The 15,894-nt window shown below is 38.9% G+C and overlaps 1 protein-coding gene across 3 annotated transcripts in view; it reads left to right on the top strand.

Moving 5' to 3' along the window:
- The window catches only part of Nbas (NBAS subunit of NRZ tethering complex), a 470,946-nt gene that overhangs the window by 277,339 nt on the left and 177,713 nt on the right, over nucleotides 1–15,894 (top strand). For 2 of the 3 annotated variants that reach the window (XM_045148869.1, XM_045148870.1), the window contains 3 exons: nucleotides 7,124–7,291; nucleotides 11,498–11,611; nucleotides 11,967–12,060. In XM_045148869.1, coding sequence (XP_045004804.1) covers nucleotides 7,124–7,291; nucleotides 11,498–11,611; nucleotides 11,967–12,060 — 376 coding nt within the window. The remainder of the gene's footprint in view (nucleotides 1–7,123; nucleotides 7,292–11,497; nucleotides 11,612–11,966; nucleotides 12,061–15,894) is intronic. The other variant, XM_004665676.3, reaches the window with a different exon arrangement.

Raw genomic sequence — 15,894 nt, forward strand, 5'->3', positions numbered from 1 at the left:
TTATTTATTATAAGGAGAAGGTGATTTTTTTAATGGCTTAGAAAATCTTTGAAGGACATGAATCTTTGGGAATGTTGTTAATAGTTAACCCTTGACATTCAAAATCCTGATTCAGAAGTTGCTTCTAAAGGGAGGTAAATTCTTCTCTGGGAGCTAGCAAATGAGTTTCAGTGTTGTCCTTAGGTGACAACTCCTCCAAGGTGCAAGCTGGCAGAACTTGTACCTTGTCCTCTAGAACTTGTCCTTTAGAACTACTACAAGAAAGACATCAGCAATGCTCCTCACCAGTAGAAATGCTACGGGGATGCTAAAACTATAGCCTGTATTATAATTTTGCCTCCAGGATCTCATGCACTCCCAGATTTCTTGCACACACACACACACACACACACACACACACACACACACACACACACAGAGAGAGAGAGAGAGAGAGAGAGAGAGAGAGAGAGAGAGAGAGAATGTGTGTGTGTGTTAAGCATCAGTCATAAGGAAAACTAGGAAACATATTCTTTAGATTTGTCACCTTAGGATAACAGCAGTAGGATACTTTGCGAGGACGCCATATCTGGGCTATCAGCCACAATCACAAGCCTAGGAGAAGCTCTATTTTTTTTGTTGCCTCCTATACATCCAATAACTGATTTTAACATGATTACCTTATAATATATGAGCAATTTAGCATAACTTTTCCTCTATTAATATATTATCCATTTTATCTATGTTGCTTTCATAATTAATTTATAATATGTAATAGTGCTTTGAGTTCATTGGAATACATTTTGTAATATCCAGAAGCCCACCAGAAGCCTCTTTTCTGTTCAGGGCAGGTTAATAGCAGTTTAGAATGCATATGGGTAGGCATAACAACAGGTTATTAAATACATTGTGAGTACTGGTTAACTTACCTTAAATATGTTTCTGTTAGTTTCTTTTAGAAGAAAGAATAAAATAGGCCTTAATTTAAGTAATTCAAACTGATATGCTCATTTACTATTACTACAAATGTTGCACTTTTAAAATAATGCAACTGATTGTTTTATATTTCTCATGAGAAAGACATCTGGTAGCCATGGCTAAGTCTCTGCTTATGGTCTTCCAAGGCCAAAATCAGAATACCCACAAGGCTGTCCTCTTTTCTAGAGGCTCTAAAGGTGAACCTGTTTCTATACTTATTCATGTTGTGAGTAGAATTTAATTCCTTTTGTTGTAGACTGAGCCGCTTATGACCATGCAGGTCACCTGCATGCTATTCTGTTTCTGGAATCTTCCCTGGTTTTTTGGATTGTGGTCCCCTTCTTTGATCTTCAAGGCCAGCAGTTATGGGTTGACTGTCCTTAGGCTTCAAATCTCTTTCATCTGTTCCCATGGCTTTTTCTCACATGCTTTCTGACCCTAGCTGTGACAGGCTTTCTGCTTTAAGGGCTCACATGTTACACTGGTCAAGTAAGATATTTCAGTATAGTCTTCTTACTTCCAAAGCTATGCCCTTAATCATATATAAAGTCCACTTGCCATGAAGTATCAACTACTTATGGGTGACAGTGATAGGAGCCAGAAATTGGCTAGGCATTCAGGGTAACAAAACCCCGAAAGTTAATGATTTTTTTAAATTTCTTGACTAAAGCAGGAAATGTCACTAAGCTTACAGAAACCTGAATATTCTATCTTCCAGGAAAGATTGGTAGATTAAGTTTATATACTTCCTAGAGGACAGGAACTCTGATCCTTACCTAAGATTACTGGGAAAGTGATAAAATCTGGTCCTTGTTCATAATAACCCACTGACCCCGTCTTCCTCGCATAGCCACTCCCCATAAAAAAAAAACACAGATCTGAGTCTCTAAGTGGGCTTGTCAACCCCCCCCCCTTACCACTCTGAGCAAGATTTCCTCCTTATTTCCTTCTTTTATGTTCCAGGCTTAAGCACCCTTCTCTCCTTTTTCTAAAGTTTTAAGCTATAATAAAATCTTTCTGAACATGATCCTCTAGTCGGTGGATTCCATTCTTTGAATTCATAGCACAAAGATCTGGAACACTGCCAATTAGTGGTGCATTGGCATACAAGGAACCCAAATTTCCTATATCAGCAGGCTTGGAAACAGGTCATCTCAGACTGTCATTATACTGACTATGGCAGGTATCTTGTGAATTTAAAAATACATTCACATAAATTTTTTTAGTGGGATGATTATTATTTTTTATTACTTAGTGTCTTAATGAATGATTTGATGCAGAGATAGCTATACTAAGCTGGCTTTCTGTTAGTCACAAGAGCAATAAGATCTGGGATTAGAAGACTAGGCCTTAATTTTCCTTTCACTTAGCTAAGATACAGAATTAGTAGGCTAGAGAGATGGCTCCAACAGTTAAGGCACTTGCATGCCAGGATCACATGCTTACATGCCCCAAGACCCACATGAAGCCAGATGCACAAAGTAGTGCATGTATCTAGAGCTTGTTTGTAGTGGCTGGAGGCCCTGGTATGCCCATCATTCTCTCTCTTTCCCTCCCTCTCTTTCCTTCTTCCCTCCCTCCCTCCCTTCTGTATCACCTCCTACAAATAAATAAATAAAAGTACCCTACCTTGAAAAACAAACAAAAAATAATAATAAACAAATAAAAATTAAAAATAGCCAGGTGTGGTGGTGCACTCCTTTAATGCCAGCACTTGGCAGGCAGAGGTAGGAGGATTGTCATGAGTTCAAGGCTGTACTGAGATTACATAGTGAATATCAGGTCAGCCTGGGTTAGAGTGAGACCTTAACCTCGAAAAACCAAAATGAATAATGATAATAAAATAATAAATAGAATTAGACACTTGACTTAAAAAATAAATAGAAGTAGACACTTAACCAAGAAGGGTTTTTTTGTAGAATAATTCGACTTGACCAAAAGCAGATGGAGTCTTTGTTATTTTTGTTGAAAAGATCGTTAATATGTAGAATTTTTTTCTTATATAATCTTCCAGGTTAGTGGAGAGTTAAATGTTTTGATCATTGTGTAGGATTATCAGGATGCATTTGCTACACCTTTTAAACTGTTTATCATTCAGTTGCTTGGATAAAAAAAAAAATGCCTTTTAGCATTAAGAGGTAGATTATTGGAATCTTCTGCTATTGTGGGGGACACAGAAACATAGTTCATATGAATAATTTTTTCCTTAATTTAAAAATACTCTAAATGCTGTTGTTAGTAGATTGGTAAAAAGAAAGAACACATTGTTTACTTTGTAAATAATACTTTGTTGTGTTTATTGACTTAATGTGCCATGATGTATTTCCTTTCTCATGTCTTCCTTTGTAAAGGGCTTATGGAGGAATAATACACTATTGCACTTTTTTCACACTTACTTAATGCTAGTAAAGATGAGGTTTTATTTATTTATTTATTTATTTTAATTTTTATTAACATCTTACATGATTATAAAATATATCCCATGGTAATTCCCTCCCTTCTTACCCCCACACTTTCCCATTTGAAATTCCATTCTCCATCATATTACCGCCCCATTACAATCATTGCACGTGCATATATACAATATCAACCTATTCAGTATCTTCCTCCCTTCCTTTCTCTTCCCTTTATGTCTCCTTTTTACCTTACTGGCCTCTGCTACTAAGTATTTCATTCTCACACAGAAGCCCAATCATCTGTAGCTGGGATCCACATATAAGAGAGAACATGTGGCGCTTGGCTTTCTGGGCCTGGGTTACCTCACTTAGTATAATCCTTTCCAGATACATCCATTTTTTTTCTGCAAATTTCGTAAATTCATTTTTCTTTACCGCTGAGTAGAACTCCATTGTATAAATGTGCCACATCTTCATTATCCACTCATCAGTTGAGGGACATCTAGGCTGGTTCCATTTCCCAGCTATTATAAATTGAGCAGCAATAAACATGGTTAGGCACGTACTTCTAAGAAAATGAGATGAGTCCTTAGATATATGCGTAGGAGTGCTATAGCTGGGTCATATGGTAGATCAATCTTTAGCTGTTTTAGGAACCTCCACACTGTTTTCCACAATGGCTGGACCAGATTGCATTCCCACCATGAGTGTAGAAGGGTTCCTCTTTTTCCACATCCCCGCCAACATTTATGATCATTTGTTTTCATGATGGTGGCCAATCTGACAGGAGTGAGATGGAATCTCAATGTAGCTTTAATCTGCATTTCCCTGATGACTAGTGACGTAGAACATTTTTTTAGATGCTTATATGCCATTCATATTTCTTCCTTTGACAATGCTCTATTTAGCTCCATAGCCAAGTGCCTTAACTGTTGAGCCATCTCTCTAGCCTACTAATTCTGTATCTTAGCTAAGTGAAAGGAAAATTAAGGCCTAGTCTTCTAATCCCAGATCTTATTGTTCTTGTGACTAACAGAAAGCCAGCTTAGTATAGCTATCTCTGCTTGTTTTCTAGGCCCATTTGCTTGAAACACCGTCTTCCAACCTTTCACCCTAAGATAATGTCTATACTTTGTAGAAAGGTGAGTTTCTTGGAGACAACAAATTGTAGGATCCTGCTTTTTAACCCAGTCTGCAAATCTATGTCTTTTTGTTGGGGCATTGAGACCGTTGATATTAAGAGATATTATTGAAAGGTGTGTATTTATGTTTGCCTTTTTTTTTTTTTGTGGTTGCGGTTCAACATGTGCTCTCTTCTGTTAACTAGTATTTGAGTATTGCTTGTTTTTTCTAGGTTTCTTATATGTGTGCTTTTCCTTTTCTTCAGCACGGAGGATTCTATCAAGTATTTTCTATAGAGCTGGTTTTGTCTTCAAATACTCCTTTAACCTGCTTTTGTCATGAAATGTCCATATTTCTCCGTCTATTTGAATGGATAACTTTACAGGATAAAGTAAACTTGGTTGACAGTTGTTATCTTTCAGAACTTGGAATATGTCACTCCCAGCCCTTCTGGCTTTAAAAGTTTGTGTTGAATAATCTGCTGTAATCCTGATAGGCTTGCTTTTGTAGGTAACTTGATTTTCTCTGTAACTGCTTTCAATAGTTTTTCTTTGGTGCGTGTTTGGAAGTTTGATTATAATATGGCGAGAAGAGGTTCTTTCTGGGTTTTGTCTGGCTGGGGTTCTAAAGGCTTCCTGTATCTGCATTGGCACCTCTTTCCCAATTTGGGGGAATTTTCTTCTATGATTTTGTTGAAGACGCCTACTATGCCTTTCGAGTGGAATTCTTCTCCTTCTACTATGCCCTGAATTCTTATATTGGATCTTTTCATAGTGTCCTGAATATCTTGAAATTCCCACTCATACTTTTCTATAAGTTTGTCTTTCTCTTTGTTGGACTGTATTAGATCTGCCACCTGGTCTTCTCATTTAGATATTCTGTCCTCTCCCTCACCATCCTAATGGTGAGATTTTCTACAGAGTTTTTTATTTCACTAACTGTGTTCTTCATTGCTCGTAATTCTGACTGGTTTTTCTTTATTATTTCTGTTTCCTTATTTATGTCTTGTATTGCCTTCTTTATTTCATTAAATTGGTGTCCTGTGTCTTCTTTGATTCCTTTGATTTCCTCTTTGATTTCTTCTTGATGCTTTTGATTTGTTCTTTGACCTCTTTGAACATATTTATAATCATTCTTTTGAACTCTTTCTCAGGCATTTCCTCTAACTCATTCTCACTGGAGGACATTTCTAATGCATCAATTCTTTTAGGTGCATTTGTATCATCTTGCTTTTTAGTGTTTCTTGTGTTATAAAGTACATATTTTTGCATATTGGATTAAGTTAATGCTTGGATTTTCTAGCTAGCTGGGTATGCTTAGCTGTATCAATTGATTTGATGTAATATATTTTCAGGGTAGGAGCTTAAGGTGTTAGGTGTGGTTCTTAAGACTCTCAGAGTATCTACAAAGATGTTCTTAGGGGTTGAGTTTCCCTGCTATAGGATTATTCAAGCAGGCTGAGTTGAATAAAATACAGGTAGATTCTAAAATTTAACTAAACACTGTACACATTCAATCAAAAACAGCCCCGAGTATGTATGCAAGAGTAGTTATTATAACAACCAGATCCTCTATCAACAAAGAGGTTAAGATTTCTGGTCTTTTGAGGGATCCAGGACAGCTTGCGACCAAGTGCGACCCTTCCCTGGTGCAATCCCAGTTACCCTGGATGATTTTGGTCTCAGTCAAGTTGCTGCCTGGGTCGTTGGGCTGCTGTTCTGATTTCTGGAATTGGCCACTGGATTTTCTTGAGGGGCAAACGGAGCCTGGCAAGTGTGGCCCTGCAGATCAGCACCCCTGCTGCTGGAACTGCTGCTCAAGCTGCTGCTGCTGGGTCTGTAGCCGCTGCTGCTGAAGGTGCTGCTGCTGGACCCACCACTGCTGCTGCCTCTGCTGCTACTGTAGCTGCTACTGCTGGAGCCACCACTGCTGCTGAAGCTGCTGCTGCTGTGTGCACTGCTGGTGCTCCCACTGAAGCTGCTGCTGCTGGTGCCACTGTTACCAGTGCCGGAGCCACTGATGTTTCTGCCAAACTCTGCTCCTGCTTGGGTCCCGCTGTTGGCTCAAGTTGGAGTGGCCGGGTTCCGGGACCGCTGCTCCGTTCTCAGGAGCTGGGCTCAGGCAGTGGGGGAGGGGAAGGAGCCGTAGTTCCTCTGGTTCTCTCTGCTCCACGTGTTCTTCTACCTCGTGGTCTGCTCCTCCGTTGCTCACTGCCGCTCTCCCTTCAAGTTTCCTGAGTTGCGTAGAGCGCCGGTGTGAGTGGAAGCTCCTGCACCTTGCTTTTCCTGCTGCTTGAGCTGAGCCTGGTGGCTTTCTGGTGTGCCGTGGCCGCGGCGGTTGGCCGAGCTGCCGTAGTCGCTTTTGCCAGCCTGTGCAGGTTCTGGATGCTTTGGATCTCTCCTACTTCTCTACTGCTGCTTCAATTTCCTATACACCTCACTTTTTCGCAAAAGTTTGTATTTTGCTGAATTTGTTTGGTCTTTTTCCCTCCTAGGCTGCTTTGGCGTGTTACCTACGCCACCATCTTAACCGGAAGTCTTTAAGTTTATTTATCTGTGTGTCTAGGCCATCTCTCATTATTTCACAAGTCACATTATCTCTGCTGTCTTCGTTCCTGTGCTCTTACCTTTTGTTCTTTTTGAAAATAGGATGAAGTGAGTGCTGCAGACAGAAATTCAGCTGACCTCTTACACTGGACTACTGCTACCACCATGAAAGTTCTTTCTAACACAACAACTACTACCAAAGCTGTGCTGCAGGCCATCAGCAATGGGCAATGGTGGAAGAAGTCTTTAGCTTACCTCCGACCCCTCCAAGTAAGCCTTCTTTTTAGAATCAATTTTATGGTGTACATCAGTTCTTTAGCACTGTTATATTTTCATCTTGATTATTAAAATAATGTCTTAAATGATGTAGTCCTCCATCAGACAGAATGATCAGTCTGTTTTATAGAGTGTAATACACTCTTGTGGATTTCTGGCAAAGGACATTGGTACTCATTTTGGTAATTTTGGTTTACCTATCAGAATTACGATTTACTGACACAAGAAGAAAATGATTCCATCATTTTTGAGTTGCTTTTGCTAAATTTCTTCAAGCTTGTAATTGGGGAAGTTTGGCACCAACTTTGGGCAGTTTAGCAGACTCTTTTCTACTTTGGAATAGAGATCAGGGTTAACAGTAGAGCAATTAGATTGCTGTGGAAGGCATCCTAGCTTATTTTTTCTCTGCTGCCTTCTCTGCATTGTCACACTGCAGTCTTTTGATTTTTCACTAGAAAACAAAAGAATCAGAAACATGTGCCAAGGGTACCTATTCACCCAAAACACTCCTGCAGTTTCCCTCCCTTCCTCCCTCTTTCCCTTCTTTCCTTCCATCCATCCATCCATCCATCCAAAAAATGGTTAGTTGTCATTTTCTATGAATCAGATACAATGCTAAACACTGGGAATGCAGTGTGTATGGGGTATATCATTGTAATTCCCTTCCTCTGTGTAACATAATTGTAGGTGGCATTAAGTACTGTATAAAGAACTTCAGTTGAGCTAGGCATAGTTGGACATATGTTTAATCCCAGCACTCAGATGGCAGAAGGAGGAAGATCACTATGAGTTCAAAGCCAGCCTGAGACTACCTTGTGAAGCCGGGGCTAGAATGAGACCCTACCTCAAAAAAATACAACAAAACAAAACACAAGAACAACAACAAAAGAACTTCAATTGAGCATACCTATAACCACTATTATACTGAATGTGGAAAAACTGAAAGTACTCATAACAAAATCAGAATGAAACACAGTTTACCACTCTTATTCAATGTACTGCTTGAAACATTAGCTACAAAGATAAAGCAAGGAAAAAAAAGGGATACAAATAGGAAAAGATGAAGTCAAATTAATTTTGTTTGTGGATTATATGATCCTGTAATTAAAAGACCTAATAGATTCTATCAGAAGATGCCTAAGTCTGATAAACACATTTAACAAAGTAGCAGGATACAAAAATAACATGCGAAAATCAGTAATTTTTTTCAATATAATGACAATGAACTCACTGAAGGGGAAAAAAAAAATACCTCAGGACACAGCTCCATTTACTATTGCTTAAAAAAAACCCACAACAACCAACAATAATTCAGCATAAACTTGACCAAAGACATTAAAGACCCATGCGCTAAAAGCTATAAAGCATTTGTGAAAGAAATTGAAGAAGACATTGGGGGGTAGAAAGTTCTTGAATTCCATGAATAATAATTATTAAAATGGTCCTATCATCAAAGTAATATGCAGATTCAATGGAGTCCCCCATCCAGTGACATTTTTTACAGAAATCCATCAAAACCCCTAAAATTTATATGATAACTAAATGACCTCAAATACCTGAAATAGTCTTGAACAGATGAATAATACTTCACTTACAAATATACCACAGAGCTATACTAACAAAAACTGCATGGTACTGACACAAAACAGACACAAAATCCAGTGGGAGAGAGCAGAAGATCCAGACATAAGGCCTTGTGGCAAAACTTTAATTGCACAGTCTTTCTGATTCTTGAATAAGGTATCAAAAACACATGGTGGGAAAAAGGTAACCCATTAACAAGAGGTGCTAGGAAAACTATATATCCACATGTACCAGACTGAAAGTAGGTCCTCATCTTTTACCCTGTACAAAAATTAATTCATAAGTGATGAAGGACCCTAATATAAGACCTGAAAATTGGGAACTCAGTGAGGAAGACTCATTGGAAACACTTTGAAATCAAACATAGTTGATGCTTTCTACATAGGCCCTCACTTGCTTAGGAGCTAAGAGCCATCATTGATGTGATGGGAATCCACCAAATTAAAAATCTTTTGCTCATTCAAAGAAACAATAAGCAGAATGAAGGAACAGCCTACAAAGTGGAGAAAATCCTTACCAAATATTTATGTGACAAGGAATTAATGCCTAGACTGCATAAAGAACTCCAAAAATGAAACAACAAAAAGCTAATAGTACAATCAATATGCAGAATGAAAATGAATAGGGAGTTTTCAAATAAAGCGAATAAGTGCCTGAAAGATGTTCAATATTTGTAGCCATCAGATCAATACAAATCAAATCTACATTGAGATTCCTTCTCACCCCAGCCCAGGTGGCTATCATAAAGAAAACAAATGCTGACAAGGATGTGCGGAAGAATGAAGTGTTCTACACTGCTGCTGGCAATGTCTATCCACTAGAGAATGCAGTGTGGAGGCTCCTCACAAAAGTAAAAATGGAAAATTCAGTAAGATCAAGTCATACCATCGCTGAATATACCTAGAAGAATCAGCTCTCTAGAGCAATGCCTGCATAATCTTATGTGCATGATTCTATTCACAGTAGCCAAATGATGGAATCAGCCTAGGTGCCCATCAACAGATGAACAGATAAATAAAATAAGAAAATGTGGCTTATATGAAGTAGTGGAATTTTACTCATCTATAAAGAATGGCACTCTGATATTTTTAGGAAAAAGAATGAAAGTGAAGATAAGACAAACTCAGAAAGATAAATGTCACATGTTTTATGTCATTTGTGAACATCATGGGGAAATAGGAAACTAAAACATTTAGAAGGGGAATGGGAAGAGAAGGGGAGATAATAAAGAATAATAGGAGGAATGCATATAATCAAGACCCTATGGAAATGTCACAATGAAACCCATTTGTGCTACCTTTGCACAACTAATAAGTGGTAATAGAAAATCACTAAAGACAAAGGAAAATTTAAAAAAATAACTTCAGTAGTTAAGGAATATGAGTGATATGGGTGAATAAAATTCAGACTGAGAAGGTTTCTCAGAAAGGAATTACTTTAAGTGCAAATTGAGAAAAATAGAACATAGTGGGAAACAGTCTGACAATTCTGGAGAGCATACAGAGGCCAAGTGTGGTTTGTGGCGGCTCAGGCCAGCATTGATTGCCTCATGTAGAAGTGATGATACCTGTGGATTTTGCTGTGAGAATTTTGTCATCATAATTGGAAGCAGCTTTGTTGTTTCCATATCCCTGCCTGACAGAAAGTAAGTGCAGCAGTCTTTTACTTGACCCTATCCCTAAGCAGTTGTCAAGTGTGAGGACAGCAAACAACTATAATTAGCTCTAGTATGGACACTAAAATGCATGCTAATCAGGACTAGAGATAAATCTTAAAGTTGGTTGGGGGGTTGGGATAATGTAAGGGACACAGTCTTGTTGTCTTGCTATGATTTGGTAATAGCAGGTAAGTTCTGAGTTGATGCTGGAGGAAAAGTTGGACTTCATAGAGGCAGCCAACCTGAAAGGGAGCTTTTCTCTGGGAAAAAAGTACAGAGGCGTTTATGTACCATGTAAAAATTAGTTCTGTGTGACTGGTGTAAAGGCACAGACCTTGGTGTTAGTTAACATTTGATCAAACTGTTACTCTACATAGTGGCTGTCTGCCGCCTTCTTTTTTCTTTTTGGTTTTTTGAGGTAGGGTCTCAGTCTCAGTCTAGTCCAGGCTGACCTGGAATTCATTATGAAGTCTCACGGTGGCCTTGAGCTCATGGCAGTGCTCCTACCGCTGCCTCCCGAGTGCTGGGATCGGATGCATGAGCCACCATGCCTGGCTCATCTGCCTTCTTTGATGCTACTGGAAGCTTTGTGAACCAGGAAATACACCACAGTGATGCTCTAGGATGGCAATTCTGACTGGGGTATGGGAAACCCACTCTGTGTGACACTGATTGCTTTCGTATTTCTGATTTCAGTGATGTCAGAATGACCATGAAACTTCAGCGTGGGCTTGAAGTGTTGCTTATAAAATATGATTATTATTATTATCTGAAGTCCTCTGCTGGGTTTGTATATATATATCACTCTGATGCCCGGTCTTTTGGTCATAGAAAATAGGTTGTTCTGTTTCTCCAGAAATCAGGCTCTTCTCCCATTTTTTACATCTTCTACCTTTTCTTCATTTTCCCCCTGCTTTGTTCTTCTTCTTTGTTTTTATTCTTCATTTTGTTCTTTTTAGGGGCCAGAATTTGGTGGTACATATCCAATGGGAACTGGAGCCAATGAAGACATAGAAAAACAAGGGTGTCATCCCTTTTATGAATCTGTCATCTCTAATCCCTTTGTCACTGAGGTAAGGACAGTGTACCAAAGAAAACACATTTAGCCGTCATGTGATAAACAGTATAAACAAATAGTAAAATGTTCCTGATAATGTACTTCTTGGGCTTGGTTCTCACTCATGTTGGCCACTGGCTCCATGTACCTTGTTTCACATACAGCATGACTTAGTATGAGATGAAAAATCTATGAAAATGTTAAATGATGTGCATTAGAGTGAAGTTACTATTCACGTGAGCAGAAGCTATAAAATTGTACCATTATGTTTTCCAATGATATGTTCTAAGAATAAAAAAAATAGACAACTTATTTGGTGGTCAAAATACTGCTTTTGTCTTCTGAAGTGACCCATGCATGACCCCTGTCAGCAGGTCCCAATAGAAAGCTTTGCTGAAGTATTGCTGAGAACTGGGAAGCTGGCAGAGGCTGAAACAGAAGGAGAAGTATTTCCAACCACAGAAGGTAAGAAAGAAGGTTCTGCATTCGTGACAGAGCATCTTGTGTTAGGATGACAATTAGAATGTATGAATGGCAGTGTATCTCATGTTAAGATAGCAATTAAAATATATTGAATGAGTGGACAGTTGGGAACATAAAATAAAATTTTCTATAATTTTGAATTACCTAACTCAACACCATCACTTATTTATTCATTTGTTTAAAAGCATTAATTGTGAGCCTGGTACATATATTCTTGATACACATACTTAAAAGGATAAGTTAGCCAGGTGTGGTGGTACACACCTTTAATCCCAGCACTCAGGAGGCAAAAAAAGGAGAATTGCTGTGAATTTGAGGCCACCCTAAGACTACATAGTGAATTCCAGGTCAACCTGGACTAGAGTGAGACCCTACCTTGAAGCCTCCCCCCCAAAAAAAAGAAGGCTAAGTTAGATATAATTCCTATCTTTTGTTACTAATTGTCATAGTGAAGAGCATAATATATTCAATAAGTAGTTATTTCTATTTTTCTTTTTTATTATTTATTAAGTAGGAGCTTTGTATGGACACATCCTGTGTTGGTATCATCATTTCCCTCTTCTTCACCCCTATTCCACTGGAGGCCCTCCTCAGTGGGAATGCTGGTATTCACTGTGGGGTTGTGGGTTATGAGTTGTGAGAGCAGCAATCAGTCATTGTGGTAGTGGGGGGCAATACCTCTGGATATTCCCACCCACTGTGTGGCTCTTACAATCTTTCTGCTCTTTCTTCCACAAAATTCCCTGAGTCATGGTAAATGTGTTTTACGTCTACTGTAGTGTTGAGCTCTCAGAAGCTTCTGGATTTCTGCTTTGGTACATTTTGAGTGTCCTCAGTGTCTGACTCTATCAGCCTAGTCTGGCTTGCCAGGGAAGCAATATTCTTATTCATCTTGCCAATTCTCTGGTTTCACCTGGGCTCTGGGCAGTGTGCAAGGGGTGACTCATGTCCTGACAGGGAGTCAGCTGTCTTTTCTAGTCTTGTTGATGGATTTTGGTTGTCTTTGATTCTCACTGCCTTCTGAAAAAGAAAAACAGATTCTGCAACAGAGAATGAGATCACTATAGGTTAAAGGGGATAAGCAATGTGAATTTAGAGAGATTTTGATGGGTGTAGTGTCTCTTTTGGCCAAAACCTAGTGGGAGTTTCACCTTGAAGTCCAAAAAGTTGGTCTCCATAGGAATCTCACTCAGTTGCTAGTTCCAGCTATTGGTTCCTTTTGATGGGGTGGATTGCTTAGCAAATCAGAAAGCCATTGGGTACCCACCTAGGCTGGGTACCACCATTGCACAGGTATGTATATCTTGCCAGGCTGGTAGCAATGTCCCCGGCTTGCTGACATTGATGGCCATTTTCCCCCAGCAGCTCATGTAACACTTTCTAGTACCATATGGACTAAGCATCTGGGAACTGGCTTCTCTCCACATTCCAGTTGTATCTCTCAATGTTCTGTGTTAGCATGATGTGGTGTCTTCAGCAGTTGGGTCTTACCTTTTATCCTAGGCATGTAATCAAGTTCTTTGACAGAGTCTGTCTTGTTTTAGGGACCTCATAGGTCTCTCTGATAAACAGCTCAATGTAGGTTGTAACCAATTTCAAGACAAAGGTTTTCGGGTTGGTCTTCATCCCACCCTCTTTAGGAACCTTCTTAGCAGATGATCCCCCATACTGCTATTGAGGCTTATAACTTTTAGTTTACTATCCCGAAGGAAGGTTTTTATAGTACCAATTCATGTTGGATTTAGTTTTGTATATATATACACTCTTAACCCTCCCCTCCCTTCAAGCCCTTCCAATCCATATTACCTGTCCCTCAAGTTGCCTGTCAGGTATGCCTGCAACTCAAGCTATTCCAGGTTAGGAACCAAATATTAGGGCGAACATGCAGCATTTGTCTTTCTGTGCTTATGTGAGTTTGCTTAGTATGATCTGTTTCAAGTCCAACCATTTTTCAAAAATATTTTTTAAACTTATTTCTTTATTTGAGACAGAGAGAAAGAGAGAGAGAGGGAAAAAAAGAGGCAGAGAGAGAATGGGCATGCCATAGCCTTCAGCTACTGCAAATGAACTCCACATATATGTACCACCGTGTGTATCTGGCTTATGTGAGTACTGGGGATCCAAACGTAGGTCCTTTGGTTTTGCAGACAAGCACCTTAACTCCTAAGCCATTTCTTTAGCCCCAAGTCCAACCATTTTCCTGCCAATTCCATTATGTCATTGTTCCTTACTGCTGAGTCAAATAGTCCATTGTGTATGTGTACCACATATTCATTTGTCAAACGATGGGTATCTGGGTTTATTCCAGTTCTTTGCTGTTGTGAATCGAGTAGCTATAAACGTGATTGAGCAAATATTTCTACAATGAGGAATGGAGCCTTTAGGGTAGATGCCCAGTAGAATAATAGCTGGGTCAGTTGCTTGCTGTTTTTATCCTTTTTTTGGAATCTCCATATTGATTTCCATAGTGATTGTACAAGTGTACACTTCCTTCAGCAGTGAATGAGGGTTTCTTTTGTCCCACATTCTTGCCAAAATTTATTGTTGATTTTTTTTTTTCATTTGGGACAAGCCCAATAGACTGGCCTCTTTTTTTTTTTTTTTTTTTTTTTTAATGAGAGAGTGAGAGTGAGAGCAAGAGAGAGACAGAAAATTGGCGCATCAGGGTCTTCAGCCACTGCAACCAAGTGCCAGATGCATGCACCACCTTGCGTGTTTGACTTACACAGAATTTGGGGAGTTGAACATGCATCCTTAGGCTTTGCAGGCAATTGCATTAACTGCTAAGCCATCTTTCCAGCCCTGTTTTTGATTTTTTTTAAATGATTGCCATCCTGACCTGGAGTAATATGGACTCTCATAGTTTTAATTTGTATTTCCCTCATGGCTAAGGTTGTTGAACACTTCTTATGTGAGTATTAGTCACCTGTATTTCTTCCTTAATTAATTCCATATTTAGGTCTTTACCATATTTTTTGAGTGGATTGTTTAATTTTTTAATTGCTTTGCTTAGGTTTTTTTTTGAGTCCTTTGTAGATTCTAGATATTAGACATCTATCAGTGGTTTAGCTGGTGAAGATTTTCTCTCATTCTGTGAGTAGTCTATTGGCTGTGTTTGTGGTATATTTGTATAAAAGCCTTTTAACTTCATGAGACCCCCCACTGGTTGAGTGATTTTTTAATTTCTTGGGCTACTGGGGTATTGTACAGAAAATTCTTTCCCCCTCCTATATTGTGGAGAGTTATATTGAGGTCTTTAATCCATTTGGAGTTGTTTTTATGGTGAGAAGAGTGTATACAGCTTCATTTATCTACATGTGGTTATCCAGTTTGTGTAGCACCATTTGTTGAAGATACTGACTTTTCTCTAGTGTACATTATTGACTTCTTTGTAAAAGATCAAGAAGCTATATTTACTTAAATTGATGGCTGCTCCTTCAATTCTATTCCATTGGTCTATATGTCTGTGTTCATGCCAGTATCATGCTGTTTTTGTTGCTGTGGATTTTTATTTTTTTGTAGTATAGCTTTAGAGTTGGTATGGTGATACCTCCAGAGGTGTTATTTGCTGAGGATATTTTTGGATATCCAAGGCTTTCTGCCATTCCATATGTATTTTGAGATTATTTTTTATATCTCTGAGAAATGATGCTGGGTTTTCTTTATTAGTTATATACATACTTAGTGTGTAACCAGCACATGTTGGTACCATCCTTACCCTCATTCTTGTCCTCCCACCTCCAAAGGGACCCTCCTGTTTTGGGATAACAGCTATCCCCATGGAGATTGTGGGTCATGCGTTGTGGTATTAGCCAT

The sequence above is a fragment of the Jaculus jaculus genome, chromosome 5 (assembly GCF_020740685.1).
Source record: "Jaculus jaculus isolate mJacJac1 chromosome 5, mJacJac1.mat.Y.cur, whole genome shotgun sequence".
Classification (NCBI taxonomy): domain Eukaryota; kingdom Metazoa; phylum Chordata; class Mammalia; order Rodentia; family Dipodidae; genus Jaculus; species Jaculus jaculus.